The sequence below is a fragment of the Pristiophorus japonicus genome, chromosome 22 (genome assembly GCF_044704955.1).
Source record: "Pristiophorus japonicus isolate sPriJap1 chromosome 22, sPriJap1.hap1, whole genome shotgun sequence".
NCBI classification, from domain to species: Eukaryota; Metazoa; Chordata; class Chondrichthyes; family Pristiophoridae; genus Pristiophorus; species Pristiophorus japonicus.
Window position 1 is genome coordinate 36,427,626 of NC_091998.1, and position 13,249 is coordinate 36,440,874.

Sequence of the window (13,249 nt, forward strand, 5' to 3'; positions counted from 1 at the left end):
GAGAGGGGGGGGGGAAGAGAGGGGGGGGGGGAAAGAGAGGGGGGGGGAAAGAGAGGGGGGGGGAAAGAGAGGGGGGGGAAAAGAGAGGGGGGGGAAAAGAGAGGGGGGGGAAAAGAGAGGGGGGGGGAAAGAGAGGGGGGGGGAAAGAGAGGGGGGGGAAAAGAGAGGGGGGGGAAAAGAGAGGGGGGGGGAAAGAGAGGGGGGGGGAAAGAGAGGGGGGGAAAAGAGAGGGGGGGAAAAGAGAGGGGGGGAAAAGAGAGGGGGGGAAAAGAGAGGGGGGAAAAAGAGAGGGGGGGAAAAAGAGAGGGGGGGAAAAAGAGAGGGGGGGAAAAAGAGAGGGGGGGAAAAAGAGAGGGGGGGGAAAAAGAGAGGGGGGGAAAAAGAGAGGGGGGGAAAGAGAGGGGGGGAAAGAGAGGGGGGGAAAAGAGAGGGGGGGAAAAGAGAGGGGGGGAAAAGAGAGGGGGGGAAAAGAGAGGGGGGGAAAAGAGAGGGGGGGAAAAGAGAGGGGGGGAAAAGAGAGGGGGGGAAAAGAGAGGGGGGGAAAAGAGAGGGGGGGAAAAGAGAGGGGGGGAAAAGAGAGGGGGGGAAAAGAGGGGGGGGGGAAAGAGAGGGGGGGGGAAAGAGAGGGGGGGGGAAAGAGAGGGGGGGGGAAGAGAGGGGGGGGAAAAGAGAGGGGGGGGAAAAGAGAGGGGGAAAAAGAGAGGGTGGGGAAAAGAGAGGGTGGGGAAAAGAGAGGGTGGGGGAAAGAGGAGGGGGGGGAAAAGAGAGGGGGGGGGGAAAGAGAGGGGGGGGAAAGAGAGGGGGGGGAAAGAGAGGGGGGGGGAAAGAGAGGGGGGGAAAAAGAGAGGGGGGGAAAAGAGAGGGGGGAAAAAGAGAGGGGGGAAAAAAGAGAGGGGGGAAAAAGAGAGGGGGGGAAGAGAGGGGGGGGAAGAGAGGGGGGGAAAGAGAGGGGGGGAAAGAGAGGGGGGGGAAAGAGAGGGGGGGGAAAGAGAGGGGGGGGAAAGAGAGGGGGGGGAAAGAGAGGGGGGGGAAAGAGAGGGGGGGGAAAGAGAGGGGGGGGAAAGAGAGGGGGGGGAAAGAGAGGGGGGGGAAAGAGAGGGGGGGGAAAGAGAGGGGGGGGAAAGAGAGGGGGGGGAAAGAGAGGGGGGGGAAAGAGAGGGGGGGGAAAGAGAGGGGGGGGAAAGAGAGGGGGGGGAAAGAGAGGGGGGGGAAAGAGAGGGGGGGGAAAGAGAGGGGGGGGAAAGAGAGGGGGGGGAAAGAGAGGGGGGGGAAAGAGAGGGGGGGGAAAGAGAGGGGGGGGAAAGAGAGGGGGGGGAAAGAGAGGGGGGGGAAAGAGAGGGGGGGGAAAGAGAGGGGGGGGAAAGAGAGGGGGGGGGAAAGAGAGGGGGGGGAAGAGAGGGGGGGGAAGAGAGGGGGGGAAAGAGAGGGGGGGAAAGAGAGGGGGGGAAAGAGAGGGGGGGAAAGAGAGGGGGGGAAAGAGAGGGGGGGAAAGAGAGGGGGGGAAAGAGAGGGGGGGAAAGAGAGGGGGGGAAAGAGAGGGGGGGAAGAGAGGGGGGAAAGAGAGGGGGGGAAAGAGAGGGGGGGAAAGAGAGGGGGGGAAAGAGAGGGGGGGAAAGAGAGGGGGGGAAAGAGGGGGGGGGAAAGAGGGGGGGGGAAAGAGGGGGGGGGAAAGAGGGGGGGGGGAAGAGGGGGGGGGAAAGAGGGGGGGGGGAAGAGGGGGGGGGGGGAAAGAGGGGGGGGGAAAGAGGGGGGGGGAAAGAGGGGGGGAGAAGAGAGGGGGGGAGAAGAGAGGGGGGGGGGAAAGAGAGGGGGGGGGAAAGAGAGGGGGGGGGAAAGAGAGGGGGGGGGGGAAAGAGAGGGGGGGGGCAGGAGAGGGGGCGAGGTTGACCCAATGGCAGGAGTGGAGTTGGATTGTATTTTTGAGCGAGAAATAAGAGAGATCAACGCGTGTTTTTGAAAGCAGCGGTGCAGCGACTCACAGACTTGAGCAGGCAGATATTCTCCCGCAGCGCCCCAATACAGCCGGTGAATCCCAGAATGAACGTCAGCAATCCAACTACCAGGACCACCCAGACTGGATCAAAGCCATTCAGATCGGTGATGGACTGGATATTCAACACTCCCTGCAGGACAAGAAACAAGACACAGTTGATCATTTGTTTGTCGGGAAACAAAGCTCACTTCACAGCCTAACAGTCAGCGTTTCAGATTTGTTTACATCTTTTTTGCCAACTGTTGTGTAATCTGCAAATGTTGAAAATGTGCCCTGCACACCCACATCCAGGTCATTAATATACAATTGATGTATATTAAAGACCACTCAGCTCCAGAGCTCATTACAGCCTTGGCCCAAAATGGACACAGAGCTGAATTCCAGAGGTGAGATGAGAGTGACTGCCCTCGACATCAAGGCAACATTTGTCAGAGTCTGGCATCAAGGAGCCCAAGTAAAACTGAAGTCAATGGGAATCGGGAGAAAACTCTCCACTGGCTGGAGTCATACCCAGCACAAAGGAAGATGATTGTAGGTGTTGGAGGTCAATCATCCCAGCCCCAGGACATCGCTGCAGGAGTTCCTCAGGGCAGTGTCCTAGGCCCCCAACCATCTTCAGCTGCTTCATCAATGACCTTCCCTCCATCATAAGGTCAGAAGTGGGGATGTTCGCTGATGACTGCACAGTGTTCAGTTCCATTCACAACTCCTCAGATAATGGAGCAGTCCATGCCCACATGCACCAAGACCTGGACAACATTCAGGCTTGGGCTGGTAAGTGGCAAGTAACATTCGTGCCACACAAGTGCCAGGCCATGACCATCTCCAACAAGCGAGAGTCAAACTACCTCCCCTTGACATTCAACAGCATTACCATCACCAAATACCCCACTGTCAACATCCTGGGGGTCACCATTGACCACAAACTTAACTGGACCAGCCACATAAATACTGTGGCAACAAGAGCAGGTCAGAGGCTGGGTATTCTGTGGCGAGTGTCTCACCTCCTGACTCCCCAAAGCCTTTCCAACATCTACAAGGCACAAGTCAAGAGTGTGATGGAATACTCTCCACTTGCCTGGATGAGGGCAGCTCCAACAACACTCAAGAAGCTCGACGCCATCCAGGACAAAGCAGCCTGCTTGATTCCATCATCTTAAACATTCACTCCCTCCACCACCGGCGCATCGTGGCTGCAGTGTGTACCATCTGCAAGATGCACTGCAGCAACTCGCCAAGGCTTCTTCGGCAGCACCTCCAAACCCGCAACCTCTACCACCTAGAAGGACAAGGGCAGAAGGCGTGTGGGAACACCACCACCTTCACGTTCCCCTCCAAGTCACACACCATCCTGACTTGGAAATATATCAGCTGTTTCTTCATCGTCGCTGGGTCAAAATCCTGGAACTCCCTCCCTAACAGCACTGTGGGAGCACCTTCACCACACGGACTGCAGCGGTTCAAGGCGGCTCACCACCACCTTCTCGAGGGGCAATTAAGGACAGGCAATAAATGCTGGGCCTTGCCAGCGACGCCCACATCGCAGGAACTAATAAAAAAACAATCAAGAAAAGCAGTGGTCCCAGTACCGACCCCTGGGGAACACCATTGTATACCTTCCTCCAGTCCGAAAAACAACCGTTCACCACTACTCTCTGCTTCCTGTCACTGAGCCAATCCCATATCCATTGTCCCTTTTATTCCTTGGGCTTCAATTTTGCTGGCAAGCCGATTATGTGGCACTTTGGAAATCCATGTACACTGCAACAACCACATTACCCTCATCAACCCTCTCTGTTACCTCATCAAAAAGCTCGATCAAGTTGGTTAAACACGATTTGCCTTTAACAAATGCGTGCTGGCTTTCCTTAATTAATCCACACTTGTCCAGGTAACTGTTTATTTTGTCCTTTATTACTGTTTCTAAAAGCTTCCCCATGACCGAGGTTAAACTGACCAGCCTGTAGTGTTGGGTTTATCTTTACTCCTTTGTTGAACAATAATGTAACATTTGCAATTCTCCACTCCTCTGGTACCACCTCCGAATCTATGTAGGATTGGAATATTATGGTCAGTACCTCCGCGATTTCCATCCTCAATTCCCTCAGCGTTCTAGGATGCATCCCACCTGCTCCTGGTGATTGATCTACTTTAATACAGCCAGCCTTTCAAATTGTATTTATTGTACACACGTGGACAGGAGGCTTCATTAAATGGTCGGCAGTGAAGGAGTGGTGTCGTTCACGGTCCAAGTAGACATGGTGTGAAAATCACTTCACCCAAATCCCAGAAATCCCACCATCCTGCTGCCCAGACATCAAACCCAAGGTTCTGAGGAAGGGCCATTGACCTGAAACGTTAACTCGGTTTCTCGCTCCACAGATACTGCCTGACCCGCTGAGTTTGTAGCATTTTCTGTTTTTACATCAACCCCAAGGTGTTGGAGCAAGCAATCCATCGGAAGGCCAGGAATCCCATCGGAAAGCTTACCTTCTCATTCCAGGCCCAGAAGGTGATGGCCAGCAGCCCAGCTCCAGCTAACTGCAAGTGAGAAAGAACAAGAGTCCATCAGAAGGGATCCCAATTCAACAACCACAATTTATGCACATATATTCCATTTAATTTCATGACTATTTGATTATTTTTAAGCTCTTTAGAGGTGAGGGGCATTAGTGTTAGAGGATGGAACAGAGTATCAGCATCACATACTCCCAGGGCAGGTACAGCACTGGTTAGATAGAGAGTAAAGCTCCCTCTGCACTGCCCCATCAAACACTCCCAGGGCAGGTACAGCACGGGTTAGATACAAAGTAAAGCTCCCTCTACACTATCCCATCAAACACTCCCAGGGCAGGTACAGCACGGGTTAGATACAGAGGAAAGCTCCCTCTACACTGTCCCATCACACACTCCCAGGGCAGGTACAGCACGGGGTTAGATATAGAGTAAAGCTCCCTCTACACTGTCCGGCCATGGTGTTTGACTTCAGTTATAGGCAAGATCTTGGAAGGGATCAGAAGAAATGCTGTATGTGATAACTTGGTCAGGGAAGGGGCCATCAGGAAACTCACCACAGCTTCGAGAACTGAAGCTCGTGTCTTACTAATTTGATTGACTTTTTTGAGGTGGTCGCTTGGTTAGCGGATAGGGCAGCCCGTTAGGAATAGGTTAGCTGGAATTGGAGGAAATTTGGAGAAGGTCCCAAACTCTAGGTTCGTCCACATGATAGAACCTTGTGGCAGTGGTTTGCGAATGGGCTGAAAGTTGCTGTTAATGGCCGTGGTTCTGTTTGGTGACTGTTTCCCGCTGGGATCACTTTAGGATATTTACGGTCTATATTAGCGAGCTAGTTGTTGGGGGAACGATCCACAAGTTTGCAAATGTTACGGACTTAAGCAGATTGATAGGACTGCGGAGGAGACATACATCAGCGGGCAGATCTCGATGTGTAGGGGAGTGGGCCCACATATGGTCAATGATGTTTAACTCACACACGGGAGTGCATGTGCATATGGGAAGGGCCAACATGGAGCATCGATGGGCTAAATGGCCTACTTCTGAGCTGTATGAGTCTATTATTGTGCGGTTTAAACATACTTTCATCTTGCAGGGAACAGAACTAGATTCTGTCGTCAAAAGACACACTGAGCATAACACAAGAGAGGTTCAACAAAGAGAGGCTGGGATTTAGAGGGAGCATAGAATCGTGTCAGACCAATGTAGGGTTGGCCCATCCAGCCTGCCCCACACAGGTGGGAGAGAAATGGATCTCAGAATCATAGAAACATTGAAAATAGGTGCAGGAGCAGGCCATTCGGCCCTTCGAGCCTGCACCGCCATTCAACAAGATCATGGCTGATCACCCACCCCAGCACCTCCCCCCACGCCCCCTCCACACCCCCCCAGCCACAAGGACCCACATCCAACTCCCTCCCGAACACATCCAATGAACTGGCATCAACAACTCTCCGCAGCAGGGAACCCTACAGGCCAACAACTCCCCGAGTGAAGAAGTCTCTCCCAACCCACCCAACACCGGGAACACTCCCCCCGCACCCAACCCACCCCGTCCCGTCAGAATCCTTCCCAAATGCCAAACACCCCCGGATGTCGAGCCCCCAGCCCCGGCCACCCCGGAGCCACGCCCCCGCGACGCCAACCACACCACATCCACCAACCGCCATCTGCGCAGTCAACCCGTCCACCCCACTCCGAACACTCCCCGCACCGAGGCACAGAGCCCCCAGGCCCGCCCCTCCAACACACTTCGCCCCCCCTAGACCTCCGCTGCAATGTGGCCCCTCCTGTCCCCCGCCCTGGGTTTCTCCGCCCCCCCACCTCCTCCACTCTCCCCTCCATCCCCATCTCCCCTCATCTTCCCTCTGCCTCCCCGCACAGGCTCCCATCTTGGGGGCGGTAATCTTCTGGGGCAGGGAATTTTAGCCCCCAGCGTGGAAGTCCTGCTCCCACCGCAGAATTGGCCTTACCACCCCTCAATAGAAGCGGAGTGCAATTTCCCACACTCCACTTCCTTTGGGGGCAGTTACCAGGGCACGATTGGATGCTCCTGTGACAGTTTGAACTGGTGCTCTCCACTCTCTGTCCTGTGACAGTTGGAACTGGTGCTCTCCACTCTCCTGTCCTAATTCATAATCATAATTCACAATTCTCTAAAGCCAATTCCATGAAGCTCTAGCGAAAGCAAATAGGGGACTGGGGTGCAGTCAGAGGGCAAACCTCACCACTGGGTGCTGGTGCAAGACCTTGGTCAGGCCCCAGGTAGAATACAGTGCCCTGTTCCTGTCCCCTCACACGGTGGGTGATATTGGGGCTTTGGAAACATAGAAACATAGAAAATAGGTGCAGGAGTAGGCCATTCAGCCGTTCAAGCCTGCACCACCATTCAATATGATAATGGCTGATCATGCAATATCAGTACCCCATTCCTGCTTTCTCTCCATACCCCTTGATCTCTTTAGACGCAAGGGTCACAGCTAACTCCCTTTTGAATATATCTAATGAACTGGCCACAACAACTTTCTGTGGTAGAGAATTCCACAGGTTCACAATTCTCTGAGTGAAAAAGATTCTCCTCATCTCGATCCTAAATGGCTTACCCCTTATCCTTAAGACTGTGACCCCTGGTTCTGGACTTCCCCAACATCAGGAACATTCTTCCTGCATCTAACCTGTCCAATCCCGTCAGAATTTTATATGTTTCTATGAGATCCCCTCTCATTCTTCTAAACTCCAGTGAAAAGGCTCAAAGGAGGGCCACAAGATTGATTCATAGTTTAAAACAGCTTAGCTATTCAGATAGGCTCAAGGAGCAGAGTGTCTGTATTTCATGGAAGCACAGAATCGGGGATTTGGTGGAGTTCTATAAAATAATGCAAAGACTAGATTGTACGCAGACTAACAGATTATTGCAGTTGAGATAGGGGGGACCAGGGGTCACGATTACAAGTTACGTAGAGAAAGAACTAGTTTGGGGCCGGTTCTGCTCCCAGAGAATGGTGGGCCTGTGGAACAGGCTGCTGCCTCATGTGGTGATTCACCGTGAGACAGAGCAGGAGGCTGGGGCAGTGATCGCCTCACACAGTCACACGTACCCAGTGACACGTTCATGGTCAGAGCCGTCTGCGGGACTAGCTCCAATCACCTCGAGGGAGCAGCAAGGATTCCCCCCCAATTGGCCCTGGATTTTAGCCCGTCCTTTTCTACTTTTCTACTTTCACTCAAGCTGAAAATTGCAGCTTCTCCGGGTATAGAAACATAGAAAATAGGAGCAGTAGTAGGCCATTTGGCCCTTCGAGCCTGCACCGCCATTCAATATGATCATGGCTGATCCTCTATCTCAACACCATATTCCCGTTTTATCCCCATACCCCTTGATGCCTTTTGTTTATAGAAATCTATCTATCTCCCTCTTAAATATATTCAGTGACTTGGTCTCCACAGCCTTCTGTGTAGAGAATTCCACAGGTTCACCACCCTCTGAGTGAAAACATTTCTCCTCATCTCAGTCCTAAATTTCCAACCCCGTATCCTGAGACTGTGACCCCTTGTTCTAGACTTCCCAGCCCGGGGAAACATCCTCCCCGCATCCAGTCTATCCAAGCCAGTCAGAATTTTATACATTTCAATGAGATCCCCTCTCATTCTTCTAAACTCTAGTGAATACAGGCCTAGTCGACCCAATCTCTCCTCATACGACAGTCCTGCCATCCCAGGAATCAGTCTGATGAACCTTTGCTGCACTCCCTCTATGGCAAGTATATCCTTCCTTAGGTAAGGAGACCAAAACTGTACACAATACTCCAGGTGTGGTCTCACCAAGGCCCTGTATAACTGTAGTAAGACATCCTTGCTCCTGTACTCAAATCCTCTTGCAATGAAAGCCAACATACCATTTGCCTTCCGTATGTACGATGTGTCTCGCAATTCGCGCCGAGAAACGATTTTTGTGATCGGTCAAAATGTCTTTGGACAGATCGCACGCATTCCCGGGAGAAGGACCTTCGCGGGCAGATATTTGGGCTATTTGCCCCACTCCTGCCCGGTGAATGTCCTTCAAACTCTTACGCCTGGTAAAAGCAGGTGCATAGCCCACTCTTACCAGCGTATGAGTTTTGAAACTTAAATGTTAAACATTTAATGCTTCTATTTATTTTTATATTAAAAACAGTCAATGAAGGTAAGTTTATTTTTAACAGTTTAAAAATTTTTTTTTTTAAATAAATGTTTCTTTAAAACATTTAATTTAATGCAATTTCTATTCATTTTAAAAAAGTGAAGTGTTTATTGTGTGTTTTGGGGAATATTCTCCTGTTACTGTGATCTACGTACACGCTCCTGGAAGACAGGGGCCCGTACTCGATCCCGGCCTCGGACCGCAGGTCTACCTTCCGCTGGGACCACCAGGTATTTACGTCCTTGGCTTTTCACCTTGGTCTCTCAAAAAGACACTTAAACCTTCTTGTGTCATTGACTATTTCCCAGTGACCAGAAAACAAGAGCTTCCTGTTTGCTGGGTGACTCACTGTAATTATGGGTTATGCAATGAAACGCTCGCTGCCGCTGGGGGTGGGTTGGGCAACAGCCTGGAACTCCTCTTAAGCAACGGCTGCTTCCTGTCACAGACAAGAGCCCAGCACAGAGAGGGAGCAGCGGCTCACCGCCCTCACTCACAAACACCGAAATAATGTCCCATGGGCTTTGACAGGAATCACAACACATCTTGGATGTTGCAAGAGGAGGCCATTCAGCCCCTCGAGCCCATTACACAGGAACAGGAGGAGGCCATTCAACCCCTTGAGCCTGTTACACAGGAACAGGAGGAGGCCCATTCAGCACCTCGAGCCTGTTACACAGGAACAGGAGGAGGCCCATTCAGCACCTTGAGCCTGTTACACAGGAACAGGAGGTGGCCATTCAGCCCCTCGAGCCCATTACACAGGAACAGGAGGAGGCCATTCAGCACCTCGAGCCTGTTACACAGGAACAGGAGGAGGCCATTCGGCCCCTCGAGCCTGTTACACAGGAACAGGAGGAGGCCATTCAGCCCCTCAAGCCCGTTACACAGGAACAGGAGGAGGCCATTCAGCACCTCGAGCCTGTTGCACAGGAACAGGAGGAGGCCATTTGGCCCCTCGAGCCTGTTACACAGGAAGAGGAGGAGGCCATTCAGCCCCTCAAGCCTGTTACACAGGAACAGGAGGAGGCCCATTCGGCCCCTCGAGCCTGTTACACAGGAACAGGAGGAGGTCCATTCAGCCCCTCGAGTCTGTTGCACAGGAGCAGGAGGAGGCCCATTCGACCCCTCGAGCCTGTTACACAGGAACAGGAGGAGGCCCATTCGACCCCTCGAGCCTGTTACACAGGAACAGGAAGCCCTTTCAGCCCCTCGAGCCTGTTACACAGGAACAGGAGGAGGCCCATTCGGTCCCTCGAGCCTGTTACACAGGAACAGGAAGCCCTTTCAGCCCCTCGAGCCTGTTACACAGGAAGAGGAGGGTTAGGGTTTCAGTGGGGCAGTGGTGAGTTGGCATTGATGGTATGTAGGTCACGATGACAGCGTGTACCGTTAAGCTGCTTGAAGTGCCGGATGCAGTCAGTTACTGATCACTGGTGATTAATGTTCCACGCCCACCCTATCACTCGGGATTAGATGTTACCGTTTACAGTTTCTGCCACCTGTGTCTCAGTGGGCAGCACCCTCGCCTCGGAGTCAGAAGGTTGCAGGTTCAAAGTCCCACCACAGAGACTTGAGCACACAAATCTAGGCTGATACTCCAGGGCAGTGCTGAGGGAGTGCTGCACTGTAGGAGGTGCCGACTTGCGGACGAGACGTTAAACCGAGGCCCTGCTCTCTCAGGTGGATGTAAAAGATCCCATGGCACTAATCAGAAAAGAGCAGGGGAGTTATCCCCGGTGTCCTGGCCACTATTTATCAATCAATCAATATCACTTAAAAAAAAAATCAGTTATCTGGTCATTATCACATTGCTGTGCGCAAATTGGCTGCCACATTGCAACAGTGACCACACTCCAAAAGTACTTCATTGGCTGTAAAGCGCTTTGGGTCGTTCTGAGGTCATGAAAGATGCTATATAAAGGCAAGTCACAGGTTAACAACTCTCTGAGTGAAGAAGTTTCTCCTCATCAGTCCTAAATGGCCTACCCCTTATCCTATTTCAGTGTCCCTAGTTCTGGACTTCCCCAACATTGGGAACAATCTACCCGCATCTAACCTGTCCAGTCCCGTCAGAATCTTATACGTTTCTGTGAGATCATAGAAACATAGAAACATAGAAAATAGGTGCAGGAGTAGGCCATTCGGCCCTTCTAACCTGCACCGCCATTCAATGAGTTCATGGCTGAACATTCAACTTCAGTACCCCATTCCTGCTTTCTCGCCATACCCCTTGATCCCCCTAGTAGTAAGTACCTCATCTAACTCCTTTTTGAATATATTTAGTGAATTGGCCTCAACAACTTTCTGTGGTAGAGAATTCCACAGGTTCACCACTCTCTGGGTGAAGAAGTTCCTCCGCATCTCGGTCCTAAATGGCTTACCCCTTATCCTTAGACTGTGACCTCTGGTTCTGGACTTCCCCAACATTGGGAACATTCTTTCTGCATCTAACCTGTCTAACCCCGTCAGAATCTTAAATGTTTCTATGAGGTCCCCTCTCATTCTTCTGAACTCCAGTGAATACAAGCCCAGTTGATCCACTCTTTCTTGATAGGTCAGTCCCGCCATCCCAGGAATCAGTCTGGTGAACCTTCGCTGCACTCCCTCAATAGCAAGAATGTCCTTCCTCAGGTTAGGAGACCAAAACTGTACACAATACTCCAGGTGTGGCCTCACCAATGCCCTGTACAACTGTAGCAACACCTCCCTGCCCCTGTACTCAAATCCCCTTGCTATGAAGGCCAACATGCCATTTGCTTTCTTAACCGCCTGCTGCACCTGCATGCCAACCTTCAATGACTGATGTACCATGACACCCAGGTCTCTTTGCACCTCCCCTTTTCCTAATCTGTCACCATTCAGATAATAGTCTGTCTCTCTGTTTTTACTACCAAAGTGGATAACCTCACATTTATCCACATTATACTTCATCTGCCATGCATTTGCCCACTCACCTAACCTATCCAAGTCGCTCTGCAGCCTCACAGCATCCTCCTCGCAGCTCACACTGCCACCCAACTTAGTGTCATCCGCAAATTTGGAGATACTACATTTAATCCCCTCGTCTAAATCATTAATGTACAGTGTAAACAGCTGGGGCCCCAGCACAGAACCTTGCGGTACCCCACTAGTCACTGCCTGCCATTCTGAAAAGTACCCATTTAATCCTACTCTTTGCTTCCTGTCTGACAACCAGTTCTCAATCCATGTCAGTACACTACCCCCAATCCCATGTGCTCTAACTTTGCACATCAATCTCTTGTGTGGGATCCCCTCTCATCCTTCTAAACGGCAATGTATAAAGGCCCAGTTGATCTAGGCACTACGTTAGAATTCACACACAACCTTGAAACTCTTCATATTCAAATAATTAAAGCCTTTTAAAGATTTGTTACAATTCCCAACTTTCCAGGAAGGGCAGGAGTACAATCCTTCAATGGTGGGTTTCCTGAATGAGCAGAGATTGGGGCACGGGATCTCCCGGGATCCTGGCTTGCTGTGTGAGAGAGAGTGATCGACTGATCACCACATGCCCATCCCACAGGATACAGCCAACCAAACCACAGTGTCTGGCCTCACACACACACACACACACACACACACACACACACACACTTCCAGAGCTCCGGAAGCCCCTGTACAATCCGCTGCTGCCCCAACACCGGCTCAAGTTCCAATTCTCAAAGCCAGTTTTGTTATCAGGAGGGGAAATAAAGCTGCTTTAATTTGCTCCTTATCGGTGTCAGCAGTCAGGGCCCCCAAGACCATGATAGAATTTGGCAAATAGGCATCCCATTAATGTCAGCGTGCGAGAGATCGCAGCCCTGGGCAGGAGGGATTATGATTCTCAACCAATCGCAACGCAGGCGGCCACAGCCTCGCCCAATCACAGTGCAGGTGGCCACAGCCTCGCCCAATCATAGAAACATAGAAAATAGGTGCGGGAGTAGGCCATTCGGCCCTTCGAGCCTGCACCACCATTCAATAAGATCATGGCTGATCATTCTCTCAGTACCCCCTTCCTGCTTTCTCTCCATAACTCTTGATCCCCTTAGCCGTAAGGGCCATATCTAACTCCCTCTTGAATACATCCAATGAACTGGCATCAACAACTCTCTGCGGCAGGGAATTAAACAGGTTAACAACTCTCTGAGTGAAGAAGTTTCTCCTCATCTCAGTCCTAAATGGCCTACCCCTTATCCTATTTCAGTGTCCCTAGTTCTGGACTTCCCCAACATCGGGAACAATCTACCCGCATCTAACCTGTCCAGTCCCGTCAGAATCTTACACGTTTCTATGAGATCCCCTCTCATCCTTCTAAACGCCAATGTATAAAGGCCCAGTTGATCTAGTCTCTCCTCATAGGTCAGTCCAGCCATCCCGGGAATCAGCCTGGTGAACCTTCACTGCACTCCCTCAATAGCAAGAAGGTCCTTCCTCAGATTAGGAGACCAAAACTGAACACAATATTCCAGTTGAGGCCTCACTAAGGACCGGTACAACTGCAGTAAGACCACCCTGCTCCTATACTCAAATCCCCTAGCTATGAAGGCCAACAT

The 13,249-nt window shown here is 51.6% G+C and overlaps 1 protein-coding gene across 2 annotated transcripts in view; it reads right to left on the minus strand.

The window, feature by feature from the left end:
* Positions 1 to 13,249, minus strand: part of LOC139234954 (tetraspanin-14-like) — a 46,529-nt gene that overhangs the window by 6,615 nt on the left and 26,665 nt on the right. For both annotated transcript variants that reach the window (XM_070865939.1, XM_070865938.1), the window contains exons 2-3: positions 4,484 to 4,534; positions 1,980 to 2,123 (exon numbers count right to left, since the gene is read on the minus strand). In XM_070865939.1, the coding sequence (XP_070722040.1) occupies positions 1,980 to 2,123; positions 4,484 to 4,534 (195 nt within the window). The remainder of the gene's footprint in view (positions 1 to 1,979; positions 2,124 to 4,483; positions 4,535 to 13,249) is intronic.